This window comes from Ictidomys tridecemlineatus, chromosome 4, assembly GCF_052094955.1.
Source record: "Ictidomys tridecemlineatus isolate mIctTri1 chromosome 4, mIctTri1.hap1, whole genome shotgun sequence".
NCBI lineage: Eukaryota > Metazoa > Chordata > Mammalia > Rodentia > Sciuridae > Ictidomys > Ictidomys tridecemlineatus.
In genome coordinates this window covers 197920301-197940789 of record NC_135480.1, presented here as the reverse complement: position 1 = coordinate 197940789, position 20489 = coordinate 197920301, and the positions used below count along the sequence as shown (strand labels likewise).

Genomic DNA, 20489 nt, shown 5'->3' with positions numbered 1-20489 from the left:
TCACATGCTGCGCAAACGGAAAACTTTGGGATATGCATATGGAAGTAATTTATTTTGTTTGTATCAGCATTTTGGATTTCATTTGCTTTTCTCTGGGCAATTTCTTTATTCAAAATATACTATTATATTTTAACCGGTAAATTATGATTTTCTATAAAAAGTAATCTGAGTTAGATATGTCTTTGCTTCAACCCAAATTGTCAGTTCCCAGCTTACAAACAACAGGTTATTTATTTATTTATTTTTTTCCTGAGTTTCAAGGTCTGAGATGTGCGGCAGCGCAGGGTGGGCAGTGCTTGAGAGATGACCACAAGGAGGGGGCTGCAGTGGGGGAATCTGCAGGGGTGGCCCAGCACTACTCTGGGCTCGGAGGACACTAAGATAATGAGAAAGTCACGCAGGAGAGAGCAAAACACAACCCAAGTGCTGCGCCTGGGGAAGCTTGGAGCGTGTGGGAGTCAGGAGCAACCTGATCCAGATTTGCTTGAGGGGGTGAGAGATCCAGGAGAAGAGGATCGGCCTTGGCACTGAGCCTCCAGGAATGGATGGGCCTGGCCTCATACCAAACAGGAGGCAGAGGACAGGTGGCCCCTGATGATGGGAGCCCATCAAATGAGAGTGGGTGGAGAAGTGAGGGGCAGGGACTACTGGGGATGGGGGGCTCCAAGACATTTCTAAACCAGAGAATGATGTGGGTCAAGCTTGTGTTTTAGAAAGACCAGCCAGAGAGTCACATTGGAGGTGGGTGGAAAGGCTGAGAGAGAGAACAGAGATACAGGGAAGGGGTCACTGCAGCACCCGGGCAGGAGATCAGCTAATTAGTGGCAATGGGAATGCAGAAAGTATTTCTTTTTGGTGGCTATAATGTCAAGAATTTTTGGTTTCAATGCTACTTGGATTGAATAGTGCTCCAAATACAGCTCAGTTTGTTTGGCTTTTGTTGGGTTCGGTAGGGCTGCATGGGCAGGTCTGAGGATCCAGCTGTTACACTCTTGGTAACTCCAAAGGGATGAGACCCCCAGGCCCTGAGGCTGCAGCGCAGCAGACAGAAGAACCCACACCTCAGAAGGAGTGACAGGAGGCCAGCCCTTGTGTCAAAGCTGCAACCCAAGGCTAGAGGGTCTTCCCAATTGATGGGAGAACTGCCACCATAGGGACATCTAGGGCAGACCTCATTGAGAGACTCTGGCGGTCAGCACAGGATCCCAGATACTGGGCTAAGTCCAGCCTTTGAGGGCACATATGGGGGCTGGGGAGGCATTGGAGAGAACAAGGCAAGGCCTGAGTTTTGTGCATAGTGATGGCCACTCAGCCACAGGAAGCAAAAGGTAAGGCTACGAAAATTTGGGAACAGGGGCTGGGGATGTGGCTCAAGTGGTAGCGCGCTTACCTTGCATGCATACTGCCCGGGTTCGATCCTCAGCACCAACATACAAACAAAGATGTTGTGTCTGCTGATAACTAAAAAATAAATATTAAAAAATTCTCTCACTCTCTCTCTCTCTCTCTTTAAAAAAAAAAAAGAAAATTTGGGAACAAGCAATGGAGCCTCAGAAAAACACATAAAAGCCTCCTTATCTAATTGGGACAGAGAGTCGGGATCAAACTTGTAGCAGGGGACAGCTTAAGGTTAGACCTGAACTTTCCACCACATGTCATGATGAGTCTGGAGCCCAGGGAAGGGTCCCGGATGAGAAGCGGGGAAGGACTGTGGCTGCTTAGGGAAGGAAGGCAGGGTCTGGAGCCAGCAGGGCGGCGGCCACCTCCCTGTCACTCAGTTACTTGGGGAGCATGAGTCCACTCTTGTCAGGGTTGTAGTGTGAGAAGGCGCCACTTCCACACCTGTCTCTGGGCCACCTGCAGAGGCTGGATGTCAGCAACTTCTGTGAGGGGTTTGTGAGGGCCTGAGACTCTTTCCCAGGCAGCACTGGATGGGACCATGGCTTAGATATGGAGAGGAACAAAGTCTTAGGTAGTAGGTGGGTGAGGAAGGGCTCATCCAGTGCCTCCTGGAGACAGGCATTCAGGCAGGATTAGGGGTGAGCAGCTGCCCTCTGCAGGCAGGAGTACCAGGGCAAGTAGCCATTGGCCACAGAGGTGCTTCCTAAGTTGGCTGCCTGGAAGTAAAAACCTGGAAACTTCTGTCAGCTGGTGGGACTGAGGGTGCACATTACAGAAGGAGCCCTGCAGACTGAGAATGAGCGGTTCCTCCACTGGCTGGACACTGACATTCATGAGACTTTTCTGGAGCTTTCCACTGCCCCCCTGCTGTATTCACAGCACTTCTGTCTGAATTGTTCATTTCCTTCTGACCTGCTGAGGGGTTTCAGAAAGAGAACCTGTCACACTGCCATGAAGGTGCAGAAATACCACCACACTGTTTGGTTCGGAGCCACCATTTCTACTGGGTGTGCGGACTTGTTACATTACAGTTAGCTTGGAAGATTTTTGATTTAATACTGTAACTAAAATGGTAGTCGAATATAAGTAGAAAGGTTCAATCAAACATGTTGAAATGTTGTTTTGTTCACCTGGCGTTCAGCTGTGGTGTTTATAACTCAAAAATTCTACTGGGGCTGGGGATAAAAGGAAATAGCTATAATTTTCCAAGCTCGTTTCTTGGAATCCTCAGGACAGCATTCTGGGCAGAGTTTTCTTTAACATCGAAGAGTCCACATCAGAGCACAGTTAATTGGTACTTCCTAAGCTCTTTTATTCCTCCCTTAATCCTGCCCTATATCCTTCCAAACAGGAGCTAAGAACTTGGGCATTGACACCTTGAAGCTGCAATCTTTAGATTTATTGCTCTCTTTAATATGCAGAGGGAAGCAAGAAGTAGGTTATTAAGACCTGCCTTCTTAGAAGTTCATTTGCTTCCTGAATGTGGGTGTTGGGAGAAACCTCATTCATCCTGACGGAGCCCATTGGGAATGTGCGGTAACTTGGGCATGCCAAGCGGACATGGAATTCTGGACTCTCTATTAAAAATGGATTGTGCTAAGCAAATTTCTAGTTTCCGTCATGGGACTGTTTAGTCTTTTTCAGGGTGAAGGTTATTTTTAGCCTCCATTTTTAGTAGTGACATTTGCCTTAAGAAATAAGGAGGCGAAAACTTAAAATAATTTTTTACCTATTTGCTTAAACTTTGCTAAGATTTATGCTCAGTTTCTTGTCAGAGTTACTAATGATGTTACAAGGGGGGAAAAAATCCACCATTCTTTTAAAGTGTTTTTCAAGTGAGACATTTCAGTCCCCTCTGGGTAAATTAATGAGAGCTGATCAATGTCAATGTCAGTGCTTATAACTGAAGAACTCCTATGAATTCATTTTCCCTGTTAAACTATAAATTATGCTATGGTTTCCTCTCCACTTCCTGTCCTTGGTTCAAGGAGACAGATTTTATGCCGAAAGGTGTGTATTTTCCATTTTATGCTTTTAATACCCGTGAAAGATTAAAACAAAGCAACTTAATTAAACTTCTCACAATGTCACCAGAGTGCACTAGATAATATTCTCTAGGGTACAAGATAGAAGGAATCCCAGAATCATGTGTTCTGGCCCCAAATTAAAGAGGGTATTAAGTTTTAAGTGCAAGATAGAAATGCTTCTCTATTCATTACCCCCAGGGAGGACAAATAATAGAATAATAAACTAGGTGAAAATTCATCCTTTCGAACTGATGCTTCGTTTTTATAGGGAGAAAAAAAAAATCATCCATTTTCATGAATTTGGTAGCGCTTTCCAAATCATGAGTCAGTGCTATGGGGAACAGTTCAAACCTGTTTTTAAATGCCGCTTGAAAAAAGTGATTATGGGGCGGGGGGCGAGTGGTTTTAAAATCCCGGATAATGGCTGCTTTATAACTGGCGCCTCCCCGAGGCTCCGACCTCACAGCTTCTCTTCTCCCCAGGCATGACGGAGATGGTACGCAAAGTGACCCTGAGCAGAGCGGTCAGGATGATGCAGAATCTCTTTCCTGAGGAGTACAACTTCTATCCTCGCTCATGGATTCTGCCTGAGGAGTTCCAGCTCTTTGTCACTCAGGTAGATGGCACTCCATCCCCGTGACCCTTGAATTTAGACCATGCTTGTGACTGTGTCCTGGCTCCTGTGTGCTGGGAGCTGGGCCTCGGGCACCCCAGGAAGCTGATCCTGACAAGGTGTTGGTGGCCACCAGGACAACTTGCAGAGCTGAATGGGTGGGGCGACAGGTCCTGACCCCAGGAGACAGGCCCAAGGCAGGTACTGGAGCTGGATCAGAGTCAGGGCACCAGCCAGCCAGTGGGATGGAGCAGGGGGTCAAGCCCACAGCAGGGCCATTTGAGGGGATCCTAGAGGCCAGCATCTCCGGCTCCCAGCGGTATGAAATGAGGGGGGTCAGGCTCCACTTAAAGCCCAGGCAGCAGGTCTGACGACCTGAGGGCAAAACCTTTTAAAAGTCCTGTTTTAAATGTGTTCCAGAATTGATTCTCAAATGGCCTGTTCTGTCTGGAAGCAAAATGTTTAAGCATGAAATACTTTGGTTCTGTCAGCACTGAATGTGAAGGAGAAACAGCAGGGGAGCGGAACTCAGAACTGCCATTTGGGTTAGTCTTTCAACAGATTCATTTAGGACCATCTCAAAGCCTTTGGCAGGTTCCGCAGTTAATACTGTAACTAGGGACTACGGGATAACCATGCAACACGTGCCTATGTGGTCACGAAAAGGACAATACCATTTAGTGGCCCTACTATGTTCCAGGCATATTGCTAGAAGTTTATCATTATTTCTTTTAATCTTCACAACAATCTTGTGACATTGGTTTTAGTAATATTACCATTCTACGGATGAGAAAACTGAGACTTTTGAGAAATTAAGTGACCTGCTCTAGAAGTAGGATTTAAATCTAGAGCTGATTCCAAGGCCTATGTTTCATTATCTAGTGCCTCAAAACTGTTTTGTTTTAATAAAATATGATTACTAAACATGTAAACAGCTTGAAGTAATTTTTAAAAGGAAGCTTTCTATGAGAGGGTGATCATATGGGTCCATGCACATTTCTAAAAATCCATCAACTTTTAACTTAAACTGGGTGCATCTTGCTGGATGCTAATTATGCCTCAATAAAGTTTATTAAAAACACCCACTAGCTGTTCCCCACTTTCACTCTAATTCCTCAGTTGGGTGGCTCTGCTCACCCTTTTGGCACTAGGTAGAATACCATACTGTTCCTTCCCATCTCTACCACTGTCTCTGTATCTAACCGTTCTGCAAGGCCAAATTAAGACAAGATCAACTGTTTTGAAAATCTAAAAGTGAGAGGAGTATGTTCATCATTTCCAAAGTCCCTTTGTACCTCTGCAGTGTACTCCATCAGTCCCGCTCCCCAGGCGTCTGATGGTCTGCGTTCTTGTTATGGATTAGTTTTGCCTGCTCAGGAAATTCATAAATGGAATCATTGTATGTACTCTTTTGTCTTTTTTTCCCTCCTAGAATTATGATTTTGAGATTCATCTGTGTTTGTTATGTCAGTTGTTTGTATTGATATTGCTGGGTTTCTATTTTATGAATATACCACAGTTTATTTATCTGTTTAACAATGGATGGGCTTCATGGTTGGTTCCAGTTGGGAAATATTACAAATAAAGTTGTCATGATCACGTGTATAAGTCCTTTTATAGATATATGCTTTCTTTCTTTTGGGTGGGATTTTTGGATCATATGAATATGTATCTATTTTTAAGAAGTCACCAAACTTCTTATAAGAAATTCCACAGTGGTTCTAGTTTACATCCTGATGACAGTGTGTAAGACTTGTGGTTGTTCCACATCACTGCCAGTGCTGGGCAGTGTGGGTCTTTTTCATTTGAGATGTTCAGGTAGATGTGTAGTTGTATAGCTTTATGGTTTTAATTTATACCTCCTCAGTGCCTAGACATTGGGTTCCTTTCCCTGTGCTTTTTATACATTTGTATTTTTTCTAAACAAACTGTATTCAGCTTTCTTAAAGATACTTTTCATAAACAATTATGGTATTCCAGACAGGACATGGGCAGACAATTGTTAACATGTATAACAACTTTCAAACTCCCTTCTTGGATGGACTGTCCAAATCAGAAAGCCATTGTAACACCCAAAGAAGTCGTCATTTGATGCTCTGGACAGGGAAAGTGTGAGTGAGGGTTGGCATTTCACTTTTAGCATGTTGTTTGATCACTTTTCACAAGCCGACCCCGACTTACAGGAAATGAAATCAAAATGGCAGAATTACCAATCTGAACAGCCGCAGTTTAGAAAAGGAACCGTTGCCCTTCTGAGGGACACTGTCTCAGTAATGTCCCTGGAAAGTCCTGATTGCCTGGCACACTGGTCGGGTCCCCAGAGGTGTTTGTATTTGAGTGAGATAAATCTAGATCTGTGGCAGAGAGGGAGAGGGGGGGCAGAAAGATGAACTTGAGCTTCCCCACACCACAATGCATCTGTGCTGAGGGTGGCCACATGTATCATGTCAGGGAGTCCCTCCTCCTGGGAGCCAAGAACACGTATCTCAAAACTAGCAGGGAAAAGTGTTTTTGCCCAGAGCAATCCAGTTTTGGAGACTTTTTATGGGTGAGATATGTACCTTCCTCAAAAAACAATTAAGTGTTCTGTGTGCCAACAATATGGCTTTAAAAATTCTGCTTTTTTATAGAACTTGACAAAAATAATACTTCAAACTCTAGAGTCCCCAGAAGTACATTGTTACCAGAAATGTATACATTTGCCCTGGCATCTCCAGTGTCATCAGCTTCTGTGCCTGGCCTGTTTGGGCATCTGTGTTCTCCACTGGGCGATTTTCCCTTTGTCCCTCTGGGTATCTTCTCCCCCTTCTTTGCAGGGACCTTTTCAGGCTTTGGAGGAGCACGATTAGCAGACAGCCTCTCGGGGCTTCTCTGTGCTTCATCTCTCACTGTGTCTTTATCTCCCACAGTGTCCCCTTCTGCCCTTCTCTTGGGCATGACGGCCACTTTGGCAGGATGGAGATGCTGAATGCAGGGATACAGGGGACAGCTTTGTTGGTCCAGGGGTGGCTCCTGCCTCCTCCTCACTAATCTCCTCTTTTGAACAAAGTTTTGAATATGTTCCTGTTATTTTGTTTTGAAATCACAGATTATTTATGTATTCTGGATGTAAGTCTTTTGTATGTGTATTAGGATGTATAAGTATATATTGTGGGTATTTCTTCCCCCTTAACTTTTCAAGTATTTTCCTCCCCTGACTTTACATTTTTTTTTTAAATTCTGTCTTATGAAAAGCAAGAGGTTTTAAACGATGTACAGTCCAATTTTCTTTTACAGTTTGTGTTTTTGGGGGCAATGTATAAAAATTCTTTGCCTACAAAAAGGTTATGAAAAATTCATACTTTGTTTTTGTCTAGGAAACTTTATAGTTTTATCTTTTACATTGAGGTCTATGGTCCATTTCTAGTTAGTTTTTGTGTATAGCATGAAATTAAGCTCTAAATTATTTCTTTCTTATGAACAACCAGTTCTTTGTTTTGAAATAATTGTGTTTTTTTCCTCATTGAATTATCTTGGCATCTTTGTTGATCATGCATAGTTTGGTCATTTCTGAATTCCCTGTTTTGGTCCCTTCATCTCTATTTTGTTCTAATATTAACTCCCCACATTATTTTGATTACTGTCTAGTGAGTCTTTATAGTGAGTCTTGAAATCAGGTAGTGTAAGTCTTCTCACTTTATCTTTAGACTTGTCTTGGCTATTATAGGTTCTTTGTGTTTACAAATAAGTTTTGTAGTCAGTTTGCCAAGTTCCTCAAGATGGGATGTTGGTTGGTATTGCATTGAATCTCTGGAGCAGTTTGGAGACAGAGGACATTGTAACAACACTGAATGGTCTAATCCATGACTTTGACCTCCACTTATTTAGGTCTTCCTTAATATGTCTCAGCACTGTTTTATGGTTTCCAAAGTAGACATTTTGTACATATTTTGTTAAATGTTTCACTAAATAAATATTTGTTTTTTTTATGTTATTGCAAATGGTATTTTTTGAATGTTGTTTTCCAATTTGTTGCGAGTATATAGGTCCAATTGACTTTTTAATCTTGGACTTGTATAAAGTGACCTTATTCAACTCCTTTTCCCCCCAGGATTTTCTATGTACACAGCCAATTCATCTGTGAATAAATACATTTTATTTATTTTTTAATAATCAATTTGCCTTTTATTTCTTTTTCTTGTTAAAGTGTACTGGGCTAGGAATAGGAAGAGATTAAAGGGTACATGCTTGCTTTGTTCAACCTTAGGAGAAAATGTAGAACCTTTCATGATTAAATATGATATTAACTAGAGGTTGTTCCCAGATACCCTTCTATAAGCTTCTACCTTCTATAGCTTGCAAACTATTAACCATGAATGAACCACCTAGGCTGGTTCCGTAGTTTGGTCACTGTGAATCATGCTGCTATAAACATGGGTGTGCATGTATCACTGTAGGATGATGACTTAGTTCTTCAAGACAACCAGAGATATGAAAAATTGTGCTCTTTATGTGTAATATGAACTGTAGTGCATTCTGCCAACATATGTAACAAATTAGAATTTTAAAAAAAGAGAAATAAAAGGCTGAATATCCAAAAGAAGATGAATATCTGTTATGCCTGTTATATGTATTTTAAATGTTTAAATATAAATACCAAGGAGCAGATTAGTAGAGTCATATTTGTATAGGTAAAACAGGTGTAACCTGTTTTAAACCTATTTTTAAAAAGTGTTTTAGTTTTTGTCCTAGTCCTAGAGTTTAAGAATTTACAATAAATCCTTAGCTCATCATACTTACCTTTAAGTATTTCATATTTAATGCAAAATACAAATGCCTACCAATAGCAAAAAAAAAAAAAAAATGGTGGGTGCTACCAGGGGTTCAACCCCAAGGAATGCCCAGCCCCATTTATTTTCTATTTTGAGACAGCGTCTCACTATTTGCTTAAGGCCTCACTATTTCCTGAGGCTGGCCTTGACCTGCTGTCCTCCTGCCTCAGCTTCCCCAGTGGCTGGGATTACAGGTGTGTGCTGCCACCACTCCTGGGAAGCAAAATTCTGTTTTCATCCCATCACAAGTGCTCTTGCCATGTGTTTTCCTTGTAACTAACCCCACAATACATTGTTACTATTTGTGCTTTGAAAAGCTCATCATCTTAAAGAAACAAACAAAAAAACAAGTTTATCTCTCTTTTATAGTCGCCATAAATTTAACGTTTCCAGCATATTTTTTTTTTATCTCTTGGCTTCCATCTGGTACTATTTTCTTTTAGCCAGAAGAATTTCCTTTAACACATTTTTCTTATTGCAGGTCGGCTGATGACAAGTTCCCTCAGCTTTTGTTTGCCTGAAAATGTCTTTATTTTGTCTTCAGTTTTTAAAGTGTTTTGAAATGATTTTAAACTTACAAAAAAGTTACAAAAATAGTCAAAGATTATTTTTCCTCCATACCCTTCAGGTAGCATCCCCGATGTTAACATTTTATATAATTACCCCAACTGGGAGGTTAACATTGGTATGATGGTATTAAATAATCTACCCATCTTATTTAAATTTATCCTGCTGTCCTGCCCAGTTCCTTTGCTGGTACAAGATCCACTCCACAATTCCTGATTGCATTTGGTCGTTATTTCTCCTCAATCTCTGCCGATCCCTTAAATTCCTCAGTCTGTCTATTGAAGAGGATTACCAGTTATTTTTCTTTTTTTAAGGATTGCCTGCAATGTACTTTTCTCTGATTTTTCTCATGATTAGGTTTAGATCACACACTTTTTTGGCAAAAATGTCACAAAAGTGTTTTGGTGACCTCTGTGCAGCCTATCGGGAGGTACCTGGGGTCAATGCCATCTTCCTGGCGCTGTTAACACTGGTGTTAAAGTAGAGTCTGCTAGGTTTCTCTGCTATAAAGTTCCCATCGTTTGTACCTTTGTAATCATTATGTGTCTTACAGGGAGATATTTTTAGACTGCACAGATAGCCTGTCTCAAACCTTTTTAAAAAGGTCTTTAAAAGACAGTTCTATTGAGATATAAATGACATTCAATAAACTGAAGATGTTTAAAATAGGCAATTTGATACCTTCTGATATATGTGCTCACCATTGCAATCAAGATAGTGAGCCTCTCATCGCCCCAAATGTTTCCTCCCATTCTGTGTAACCCCTCCTTTCTTCCCCTTTCTTGCCTCTTCCCCACCATCATTAGGTAACCATGGATCTTCTTTCTGTCAATTTTACTTTACACTTTCTAGAATGTTATATAAATGGACTCATATGGCAGGGTTTTTTCCCTCTCTCTCTCTTGATCTGTCTTCTTTCACTCAGTGTAATTATTTTGAGGTTCCTTCTTGTAGCATGCATCAATAATTCACTCTTGATTTCTGAGTAGTCAATCAAATGTTATGTCATAGTTTGTTTATGTTTTTACCTACACCTGGACTTTTGGGTTGATTCTACTATTGGAATTGGCTGCTTGGCTATTTGTATTTGGCTACCCAAATAAAAATACTGTGGACATCTGTGTATCAATCTTTGCATGGACTTGTTTTCATTTCTTTGGGGGTAAATGCTTAGGAACAGAATGGCTAGATCATATAGTAGCTGAATATTTAATTTGAAAGAAAGTCTCTATTCTCTTCCAAAGTGGTTGTGCCATTTCATATGTGGTGATCTTTGATTGGTTTCAATTTGCTTTTTCCCTAATGACAAAAGACGTTGAACATTTTTTCATGCATTTATTTGACATCCAAATCTATTATTTGTTCACACATTTGGCCTATTTTTTAAAAATTGGGTGAGTTTTTTATTTTTGAGTTTTGAGGTTTCTTAATATATTTTAAATACAGGTGCTTATCAGATATACTAATTATGAATATTTTCTTCCAATTCATGTTTTGTATTTGCATTCTCTAAACAGTACCTTTTGAAAAACATATTTGTGACTTTGATAAAGTCCAATTTATTGATTTTTTTCTTTTATATATTACATTTCTTGTGTCACATACAGGAATCTTTATCTAACCTGAGCTCACAAATATATTCTATATTTTTGTCCAGAAATTTTAGGGTTGAAATTTAGGTCTATGACTCATGTTGTGTTAATTTTTGTGTATGGCATGAGGTATGGGCTGAAGTCTACTTTTTTGCAAATAATACCTGTTTCAGAAATATTTGTTGAGTGAGAACATTAACCGTTGTCCTTAAAATTACCTTTGCATCTATTATGAAAATAGTTGTCCAAGTATGTGAGGATTTATTTTGGAATTCTCTGTTATATTTCACAGATCTATTTGTCTGTCTTCATGTCAAAGCTTTTCTCTGACTTAATTACTTAATGAGCTTTGGTAGTTTGTGTCTTTCAAGAAATTAGTCCCCCGGCCTTTTTTTTTTTTTTTTAAGTTGTTGCTTTCTTGGCATGTGAGGATTTATTTTGGAATTCTCTGTTATATTTCACAGATCTATTTGTCTGTCTTCATGTCAAAGCTTTTCTCTGACTTAATTACTATAGATTTATAATAAGGTAGTCTAAGTCCAACTTTCTTCTTCCAGGTGTTTTGGCTGTTACGGTTCTTTCACCTGCTGATTGAAAATTAAAATGAACTTTGCTAATTTCTAAAAAAGCCTGCTTGGATTCTGAATGGGAGTGTGTTGAATTGGTATATCAGTTTGAGTAGAACTGATATCTTAACCACCCTGAATCTTCTGTCCCGTGAATGTGCTGTATCTCCCCTTTTATGTAGGTCTTCTTTAGTTTTCTTGAGCAATTAATTTTAGTACATAGATCTTTCACATATTTTGTCAGATTTATTCCTATTTTAAATTAACATATTGGCAATGCTTTATTCTTAAACTTCAATTTCTACTTGTTCATTGTGAAGATATATAAATATAACATCTTACATCCTGCAGTCTTGCTAAACTTACTTCATAGTTCTAGTAGCTTATTTTCTAGAACCTATGGATTTTATTTCTATATAGGCTATTATGTCTCTTGTGATGGTTTTATGCCTTACCTTCCTTCATTTCTTTTTCTTGTCTTATTTCATTGGCTAGAACCTCTATACAGTGTTGAATAGAAATGTGGTAAGCAGACATCTGGACTTATTCCTGATCTTAGTGATTAAAGACTAACTCTGTTTTCCTAAGTGTGGGTATTGTAGTTTTCCTGCAGATGATTTTAGGTTGTTGAAATTTGTTCTGTTTCTTGTTTATATGGATTTTGTTTTATTTTTAATTAGGAATGAAAGTTAGATTTTGTTATATACTTTTCCTGACTCTATTGAGATGACCATAAGGCTCTTAATTTTTAGTTAGTTAATGTGCTGAATTATATTGGTTCATTTTTAAGTATTAAACCTTATTTCTTAAACTAAATACCATTTGGGATAATTCCTTTTATATGTTGTTGGATTTGACTTACTACAAATTTCTTCACAATGTTTATATCTGTATTTATGAGGAATATTGGTTTAGAGTTTCTCTCTCTAAGTATCTTTGGTTCTGTTATTGGGGGTGATGCTGGTCACAGAGAATGAGTTGTGAAGTAGTCTCTACTTATAAATTTTCTTTCTTAAATGTTTGGTAAAATTTAATAGTAAAGTAATTTTGGCCTAGAGCTTTCTTTGTAGGAAGGTTTTAATTACAAATTGATTTCTTTTACAAATATATTCAATTATCTGTTTCTTCTTAAATGAGCTTTGGTAGTTTGTGTCTTTCAAGAAATTAGTCCCCTGTCCTTTTTTTTTTTTTTTTTTAAGTTGTTGCTTTCTTGTTATGAAACCATTCAGAGTATTACCTTTTATCCTTTTTGTTTGTTTGTTTGCAGTGCTAGGGATTAAACCCAGGGCCTTGTGCAAGCCAGACAAGCACTCTCCTGCTAAGCTATATGCTGGCCTTCATCTATCCTTTTAACATCTACACTCTTATCTCTCACGTTTGTAATCTGTTCTTCTCTCACCCCCATCGGTATGGGTAGAAGTTTATCGATGTGTTGATTTCCTTTTTTGGATTAATAGCTCTAATTCTTTTTGTTTAATTATCCTTTAGGATTTATAGTACCCATCTTTAACTTATCACAATCTGCCTTTCAGTAATATTATGCTGCTTCACTCATAGTAGAAGAATTTATACTACACCTTGCTTTAATGCTATTGTTTTTCATACACTTTATATTTACATGTGCTATAAAGCCTTCATTACATTGTTACTATTTTTAAACAAATCAATTGTATATTAAAGAAATGTAAATAACAGGAAGAAAAATATCTTGTATATTTCCTTATGTAGTTACCACTTCCAATGTTCTTTATTCCTTTGTATGGAAGCACATTCCTGTTTAGTCCAATTTCTCTTTTGTCCAAAGAACTTCCTTTGTCATTTCATGTAGGGAGAATCTTTTGGTGATGAATTATTTCAATTTTTACATTTCATTTTTAAAATTGGTGCACTATGGTTGTAATAATGGTGGGATTTGTTGTCACGTTAGTGCATGCACACAATAAAACAAGGTAATTTGGCCAGTGTCCTTCCTCAGCATTCCCACCCCCTTCCCCTCCTCCTACTCCCTTTCCTCTCCTGACCCCCCTTGGCTTTTCACACCATCACTCCATGCCTTTCTTTTCCTTTTTCCTCTCTAGCTTCTTCATAGGAGAGAAAAATACAACCCTTGATCTGAGTTTGGCTTAACATGATGGTCTCAAGTTCCATCCATTTTCCTGCGAATGACATGATTTCATTTTTATTATGACTGAATAAAACTCTGTTGTCTATATACAGCACATTTTCTTTATCTATTCATCAGTTGATGGACACCCATGCTGGTTCCATAGTTTGGCTGTTGTGACTGTGCTGCTATAAACATGGGTGTGCATGTATCACTGTAGTAAGGTGACTTTAATTCTTCAAGGTTATTACTGAGAAGTGGTATGGCTGGGTCATATGGTGGTTCCACACCTAGTCTTTTGAGGAACCTCCATACTGATTTCCATAGTGGTTATACCATACAATCCCACCAACAGTGTAAAAATGTTCCTTTTCCTCCACATCCTCTCCAGTATTTATTATTGTTTATATTCTTGATGACTACCATTCTGACAAGTGTGAGGTGAAATCTTGGTGTAGTTTTGATTTGCATTTCCCTAATTGCTAATAATGTTGAACACTTTTTCATACATTAGTTGGCCATTTGCATTTCTTCTTTTGAGAGGTATCTGTTTAATGCATTTGCCCATTTATTAACTGGGTTACTTGCAGGGGGTGGAGTACGGTTTTTTGATTTCTTCATATATTTTAGACATTGATCCTCTGTCAGGAGAGTAGCTAGCACAGATTTCTCTCCCATTCTGTGGGTTCTCTTGTCACATTCTTGGTTCCTTTGCTACGCAGAAGCTTTTCAATTTGATGCCCTCCTATTATTAACTCTTGGAATTATTTCCTGAGGTTTAGGGGTCTATTGAGAAGGTCATTGCCTGTACCTATATGTTGAAATATTCATTTTTTTTCTAGAAATTGCATAGTTTCTACATAATTCCTAGGTCTTGATCCATTTTGAGTTGATTTTTGTGCAGGGCAAAAGATAGCGATCCAGTTTCATTCTTCTACATATGGATAATCAGTTTCCCCAGCACGATTTCTTTTTTTAAATATTTTTTAGTTGTCAGTGGACTTTATTTATTCATATGTGGTGCTGATATTCAAACCCAGTGCCTCACACATGCTAGGCAAGTGCTCTACCACTGAGCCAGGACCCCAGCCCTTCAGCACCATTTCTTAAAGTGACTATCTTTTCTCTAGTGTTCAACTTTTGTATTTTTCACAATTTATTCAACCTTTTATTTGAATGCTACTTCCTCTAGGTACAGAATTCTAGGTTTGCATTTTTTTAAAAAAAATTCCTTTTTGTCTCCTTGTATATATTGCTTCTGACAGGAAATCTGCTTTCACCCTTATCTTTGATCTTCTGTGTAGAACATATGCCTTTTCTCTATCTGTTGTAATTTCTCTTTGCCATTGGTTTTGAACAACGTTGTTATAAACTGTCTCAGCATAATTCCCCCCCCCATATTTCTTGTGCTTGGAATTCATTGAGCTTTGGATCTTTTAGTTTTTTAATTTTCATAAAATTTGAAAAAATATCTGCCCATTATTTCTTCAGATATGTTTTCCTACACCTCTTCTCATTTGGGTACTTCGGTTACACACACACGAGGCCATTTGAAGTTGTTCCACAGTTTATTGATGCTCTGTTCATATTTTTTAAATTCTGTCTCATTTGCCTTCAAGTTTGCTAATTTTTTATTTACTACATAATAAACTTCTTTCAATTACATTCAATCTACTTTTGGATCTCACACATTGTAGTTTTTATTTCTAAAGGTTAGATTTGGACCTTCTTGATATACTTCATACTTCTGCTTACCTTTCTAAACATATGGAGTGCCTTAAAAATCACTGTTTTAATGCCGTTGTCTACTGATTCTGGCTGTGCCCATTCTAAGTTGGTTTAACTTTTTTCTTCATTTTGGCTCGTAGTACCATGCTCTTTTTCATCCCTGACATTTGTATCTGGATGGCAGACATAGAGAATTCTATCTTATTTGAGTGTTGGCTAATTTTGTATTCCCACACATATCCTTGAACTTAGTTATGGGATCCAGATAGGTTACTTGGAAATAAATTTCAGGTCTCATTTCTGAGATTTGTTAGGCAGGGCTTCAGCAGTGCCCAGTCTAAGGCAAATTCTTCCTCACTGCTGTGGCAAGACTCTCTTGTGTAATGTACCCAATCTCCATGAATCATGACGTGCTCCAGTCCAGCTGGTGAGAACAGACACTATTCCTGGCCCTGTCTGGTCCCGGGCGCTGCTTCCTCTAGTCCTTTGGGTGGTTCTTTCTTTGACCTCAATTGGTTTCTGCACATGTGTGCGCTGATCTGTGCTTGGCGCCTTGGTCAAGGTGCCAGCATGGTTGAGTCCTGGTGAGGGCTCTTTTCCTAGTCTACATGTGGTAGTTGTTATGGTTCGGATGTGAGGTGTCCCCGCAAAGCTCATGTGTGAGACAATGCAAGGTTTGGAGGAGAAACGATTGGGTTATAACCTTAACCTAATCAGTGGATTAATCCCTGATGGGATTAACCGAGTGGTAACTGGAAGCAGGTAGGGCATGGCTGGGGGAGGTGGTTCATTGGGGGCGTGGCTCTGGGCTATATGTTTTGTGTCTGGAGAGTAGAGACTCTCTCCCTCTCTGCTTCCTGAGCATCATGTGAGCTGCTTCCTTCTGCCACACTCTTCTGCCATGATGTTCAGCCTCACCTTGAGGCTTGAGGAATGGAGCCTGCCATCTACAGATTCAGACCTCTGAAACTGTGATCCCCTAAATAAACTTTTCCTCTTCTATAGTTGTTCTGGTTGGCTCCTTTTATTCACAGTGGCAAAAGAAAAAAACACAAAAAACTGACTAAGATAGTAGTTTTCTTATAAACTCACATGGTGGGAAGAAAAAGGGCTAGCACTTCTCCTTAGGAGGACACTAGTCTCTTCATGGAAGCTCCATCTTCATTACCTTCCAAAGGTTCTACCTCCTAACACCACCCCACTAGGGGTTAAAGTTTCAATATATGAATTTGGGGGCAGGAGAACAAACATGCAGTCCATACCAATTGCCTACTTAAAATGTTTAGCGACCCTAGTAGCATTCTTCATTTATTCTTAGAGAAGGAAACTGAGGCCTAGAGAGGTTAAGAAGTTTGGCTAAACAACACAGCTTGGAAGGCTGTCTGCAGAGCCAGTACTTTCACCTTCTGTGCCATGATATGGGAAGATATTTGAACAAATGTGCATCGAAGTACAGAAATCTTCCAGAGAAAGGAGTAAAGCTTTGCTGGTGACAAGGGAGCAGGGGTGGGGAGGCTGAGGGCATGTGGAGTAAAGGGAGAGAGAGGGCTTCCTGGGGTAGAGGTGACACCTGATCTGATTTTGAAGTCAGGTGATGAGTTTGGGTGACATACCAGCCTCAGAAGAGTATTCCAGTCCAAACCAATGTGTGTGCAAAGACATGTCATCATGAAATAGTATGGCCTATTGGAGCGACGAGCTGTGTGGTACTACTGGGGTTTAAAAGAAGAGGATTTGACATTAGATGGAGAGGAGGACTAGAGGGCAGGTCGTGGAGGAGCTTAGCAAGGGCAAGCCATGGTAATCTGTTGGCAGAGAGTACAGTTGGTGGAGGAGGGGAGAGGAGCGAGACCTATTAGAATGTTCTAGTCATCTAGGAAAAGTGCTGGAGGTTGTGCAGAGGCATCAAAGCAGGGGTCTTATGCAGAGGAGGGCCAGATGCGTGGAATAGGAGGCGGGGACATATTGAGTTGGGGAATGAGGAAGAAGGCAGAATGGGCACTTCAGGAATCTGGAGGGATGCTATTTGCCAAGATGGGATGCCCAAGAGGAGCAGCAGGTTTGGTGCCGAAGATGGAAAGTTAGCTGCTCGGGGCTGCACAAGTGCTGGTGGTCCTCCTGTGGACTGACGTGAACCACTCGGGGGCCTCTTTTCTCATCAGTAACAGGAGGAGAGTGGGTTAGGTGATCCTTCAGGCCTCCTGTCTTCGCATACCAAAGTCCCTGTGATTGATGCGGAAAGTACTTAGGACTGAATAATTCTCAATACAAGGGAGAATTTCTTTGTTCATAAATGTATTGATTTGGAATCTGCTGACTTAAGGCCTGGCACTTGCAGAATGAGATGATAAAATCCCTGCAGTTGTCATTTGCTAGAGAACCCTGGCTCAATCACTACTCTTTATGGGATCTTGGGCAAGTCCCTTCTTCCAGTCCCACCTCTTCATCTCCTAAATGGAAAATATTTGAACAAATGTGCATCGAAATACAGAAATCTTCCAGAGAAAGGAGTAAAGTTTTGCTGGTGACAAGGGAGCAGGGGTGGGGAGGCTGAGGGCATGTGGAGTAAAGGGAGAGAGAGGGCTTCCTGGGGTAGAGGTGACACCTGATCTGATGGCACATAGGATACCATGGTATGAGCGTATTGTAACTTTTAGTGATTTTCTGGCTGACGGACACTTAGGGAGTTCTCGTATTTTTTTAAACAGTTTTTTAGCTGTAGACGGACACAGTATCTTTGTTTTATTTATTTATTTTTTAATGTGCTGAGGATTGAACCCAGTGCTTCACGCATGTGAGGCAAGCGCTCAACCTCTGAGCCACAACTCCAGCCAAGGGACACTCTCGTGGAGTGTTTTTATACACCTGTGCCCACTTCCCTTCAGATAGACACCTCACAGTGGAATTGCTGTACTGCAGGATGGCGTTTGCATTTCTGACAGGTACAACACAAAGCTTTATGAGAGATATGCACTCAGGGGAGCAGACGGTGTCTTGACAAAGCCTTAGAAGTGAGCTCTGGCGGGGCGGTGGGGGGAGGTGGGTGGCAGGCTTTGCTTTGTGATTCCTGCAAGAACTCTTTGAGGTGGGAGTTGCTGTAAAAACAATCGAAAACCAACCCTTTGTAGGTTATTTTTCACACTAATTAGGACGAAACTTATTAAAGAAAGGGAGAGACCTACATTTGCTTGCTGTCCATTTGCAAAATCGGTACACAAATATGATCAGTAGGTGGCACCAGGCGGAAGCAAGTAGGATTCTCAGTGGAAATTTTTGTGAAGACTAGGGGAAGATGCAGGCTTTCTTTCCAATTTTAGCAGATGGCCAATAAAAAAAAAAAATTCTTGGAGTTTATTTTGCATATGGTCTTCCATCTGGGTATTTGAGAAAAGTACAGTTTTGTTATCAAAACAGTATTTATTATGGTGAAAGAGTTTGTATTTCTCAGCAGAAGAATTTTTCAGCGAATAAAGCCAAAAACCTGTTCAATACTGTTTTGCAGTTTCTTGGAGGGACCCAGAAAGCATGGGCTCTTCCATTTTCCTCTCCAGTTACCATCCTAAGTTAGCTTTTATCGATTCAGCTCCTCAAGGCTGAAGAAAGTGCATTATTTGCAAAACCCCCAGAGAACAATGTTCTCCACTGGGTTTGGGAACTGGGAAAATGTGGAGTTATAAGTGGGTCACATTTAAAACAGAAAGAAAACCCACAATATGAAGTCCATGTTCTTTGTATTGATTCTGCATTTGCCAAATAACCTCCTAGTGAGTGGATCACTCCCTTTTATTTCTTTTCATGGAGACAGTGTGCAGATTTGGCTGACTGGGGCTCACCCAGTGATCGATCCCAAAGCAGCAGCTGAAACTCCTTCACGCACCTTCTAGAGGCATTTCTCATGTCCTTTGCCTTTGGGGTCCTTCCATGCTTGATTGACACCTTCGTGACTTTGGGCATCAGCTGCACCATGGCCTCTGTCTGCTCTGCCTGCCCCTTGGCCTGGAGCTCTCGCCCTCCTCCTGTGTGTCCACCTTCCCTCCCACCTCTTTCCCCAACCAATGGCGCCAGTTTCTCAGACCCCGGCTTAGCTTTACAGTCTCTATAAAGCCTGCTCCACCACCCATGTCTGGAGAGGTCCTCCTGTTGCTTTTCTCCCTTCCTGGTGCTCATCCTTATCCCACTATATCTAGAGACCCCACATCTAGTTCCCTTCTCTTCAACGGAGAGTTCCACAAAGGCAGTCACAGGATGGAGCTTATTGGCCAGTGCATCCCCAATGCCTCTTGCAGTGCCTGGCACGTAGTAGGAGCAGTATTTTTGCCTCATTGACTTGCAAATTAGTATGCAGATGCTATGCTTTAAAATCTTTGTCTTCTGGGAGATTAGTCATCCAAGCGAGCTTCTCTGAAGCCAAGCAATCAGCATGACCCAGCCTGCCACTCTACAAAGTACGGGCCATACTTGGGCCAGGAGAGGCTTACCAAAGTGATGCCGCCCAGGGAGAGCTCCAGGTGGTCGCCGGCCAACCTGTCCCTGTTGGTGCCCCTACCTCCTCCCAGACACAGGCTCACAATACATCAGCAGCAAGTCTGAGGGCTGGATCGGAGAGTGGGATGGCTTCTGCTTGGGGTGCACCTCATCCCTGGACGCCCGGGCCGTGGCCCAGGGATCTGGTGCATGCCTAGTAAAAGATAGAGTAAGAGGAGTCTGGCTGTCACAAGGAGGCAGATGACTCAAAGCCTGGCAGAGGCACTATATAGGAGCCGTGGTTTCACCTCTCCATCTGCTTCAAGTTTTCTTTCCTTTGTTGCTAAAAATAAAACCTCACCTCCTGCTGAGATATAGCGTGCTGTTCTGTGCCCCTTGCTCACCAGCTGGTTCATTTCCTGGGAAGATGACATCATCTGAAACTCAAGTTACTGCTCCTCTCTGGAAAGGCACACTCAGGTCCTGTGCATTAGCCCAAGTGACAACTGGCATCTGCGCAGTGCCTCGCAGCTTACCAAGTGCTTGTTGTGAGCTGGTCTCTCTTTGTCACTCAGTGTGGGCACTGTCTTCATCTATAATTTGCAGATGGGGTTCA

At 40.9% G+C, this 20489-nt stretch overlaps 1 protein-coding gene across 4 annotated transcripts in view; it reads left to right on the top strand.

Moving 5' to 3' along the window:
• Window positions 1-20489, top strand: part of Ttll11 (tubulin tyrosine ligase like 11) — a 243304-nt gene that overhangs the window by 56006 nt on the left and 166809 nt on the right. For all 4 annotated transcript variants that reach the window (XM_078048135.1, XM_078048133.1, XM_005320921.5 and 1 more), the window contains exon 3: window positions 3911-4044. In XM_078048135.1, coding sequence (XP_077904261.1) covers window positions 3913-4044 — 132 coding nt within the window. In that variant the 5' untranslated portion in view covers window positions 3911-3912. The remainder of the gene's footprint in view (window positions 1-3910; window positions 4045-20489) is intronic.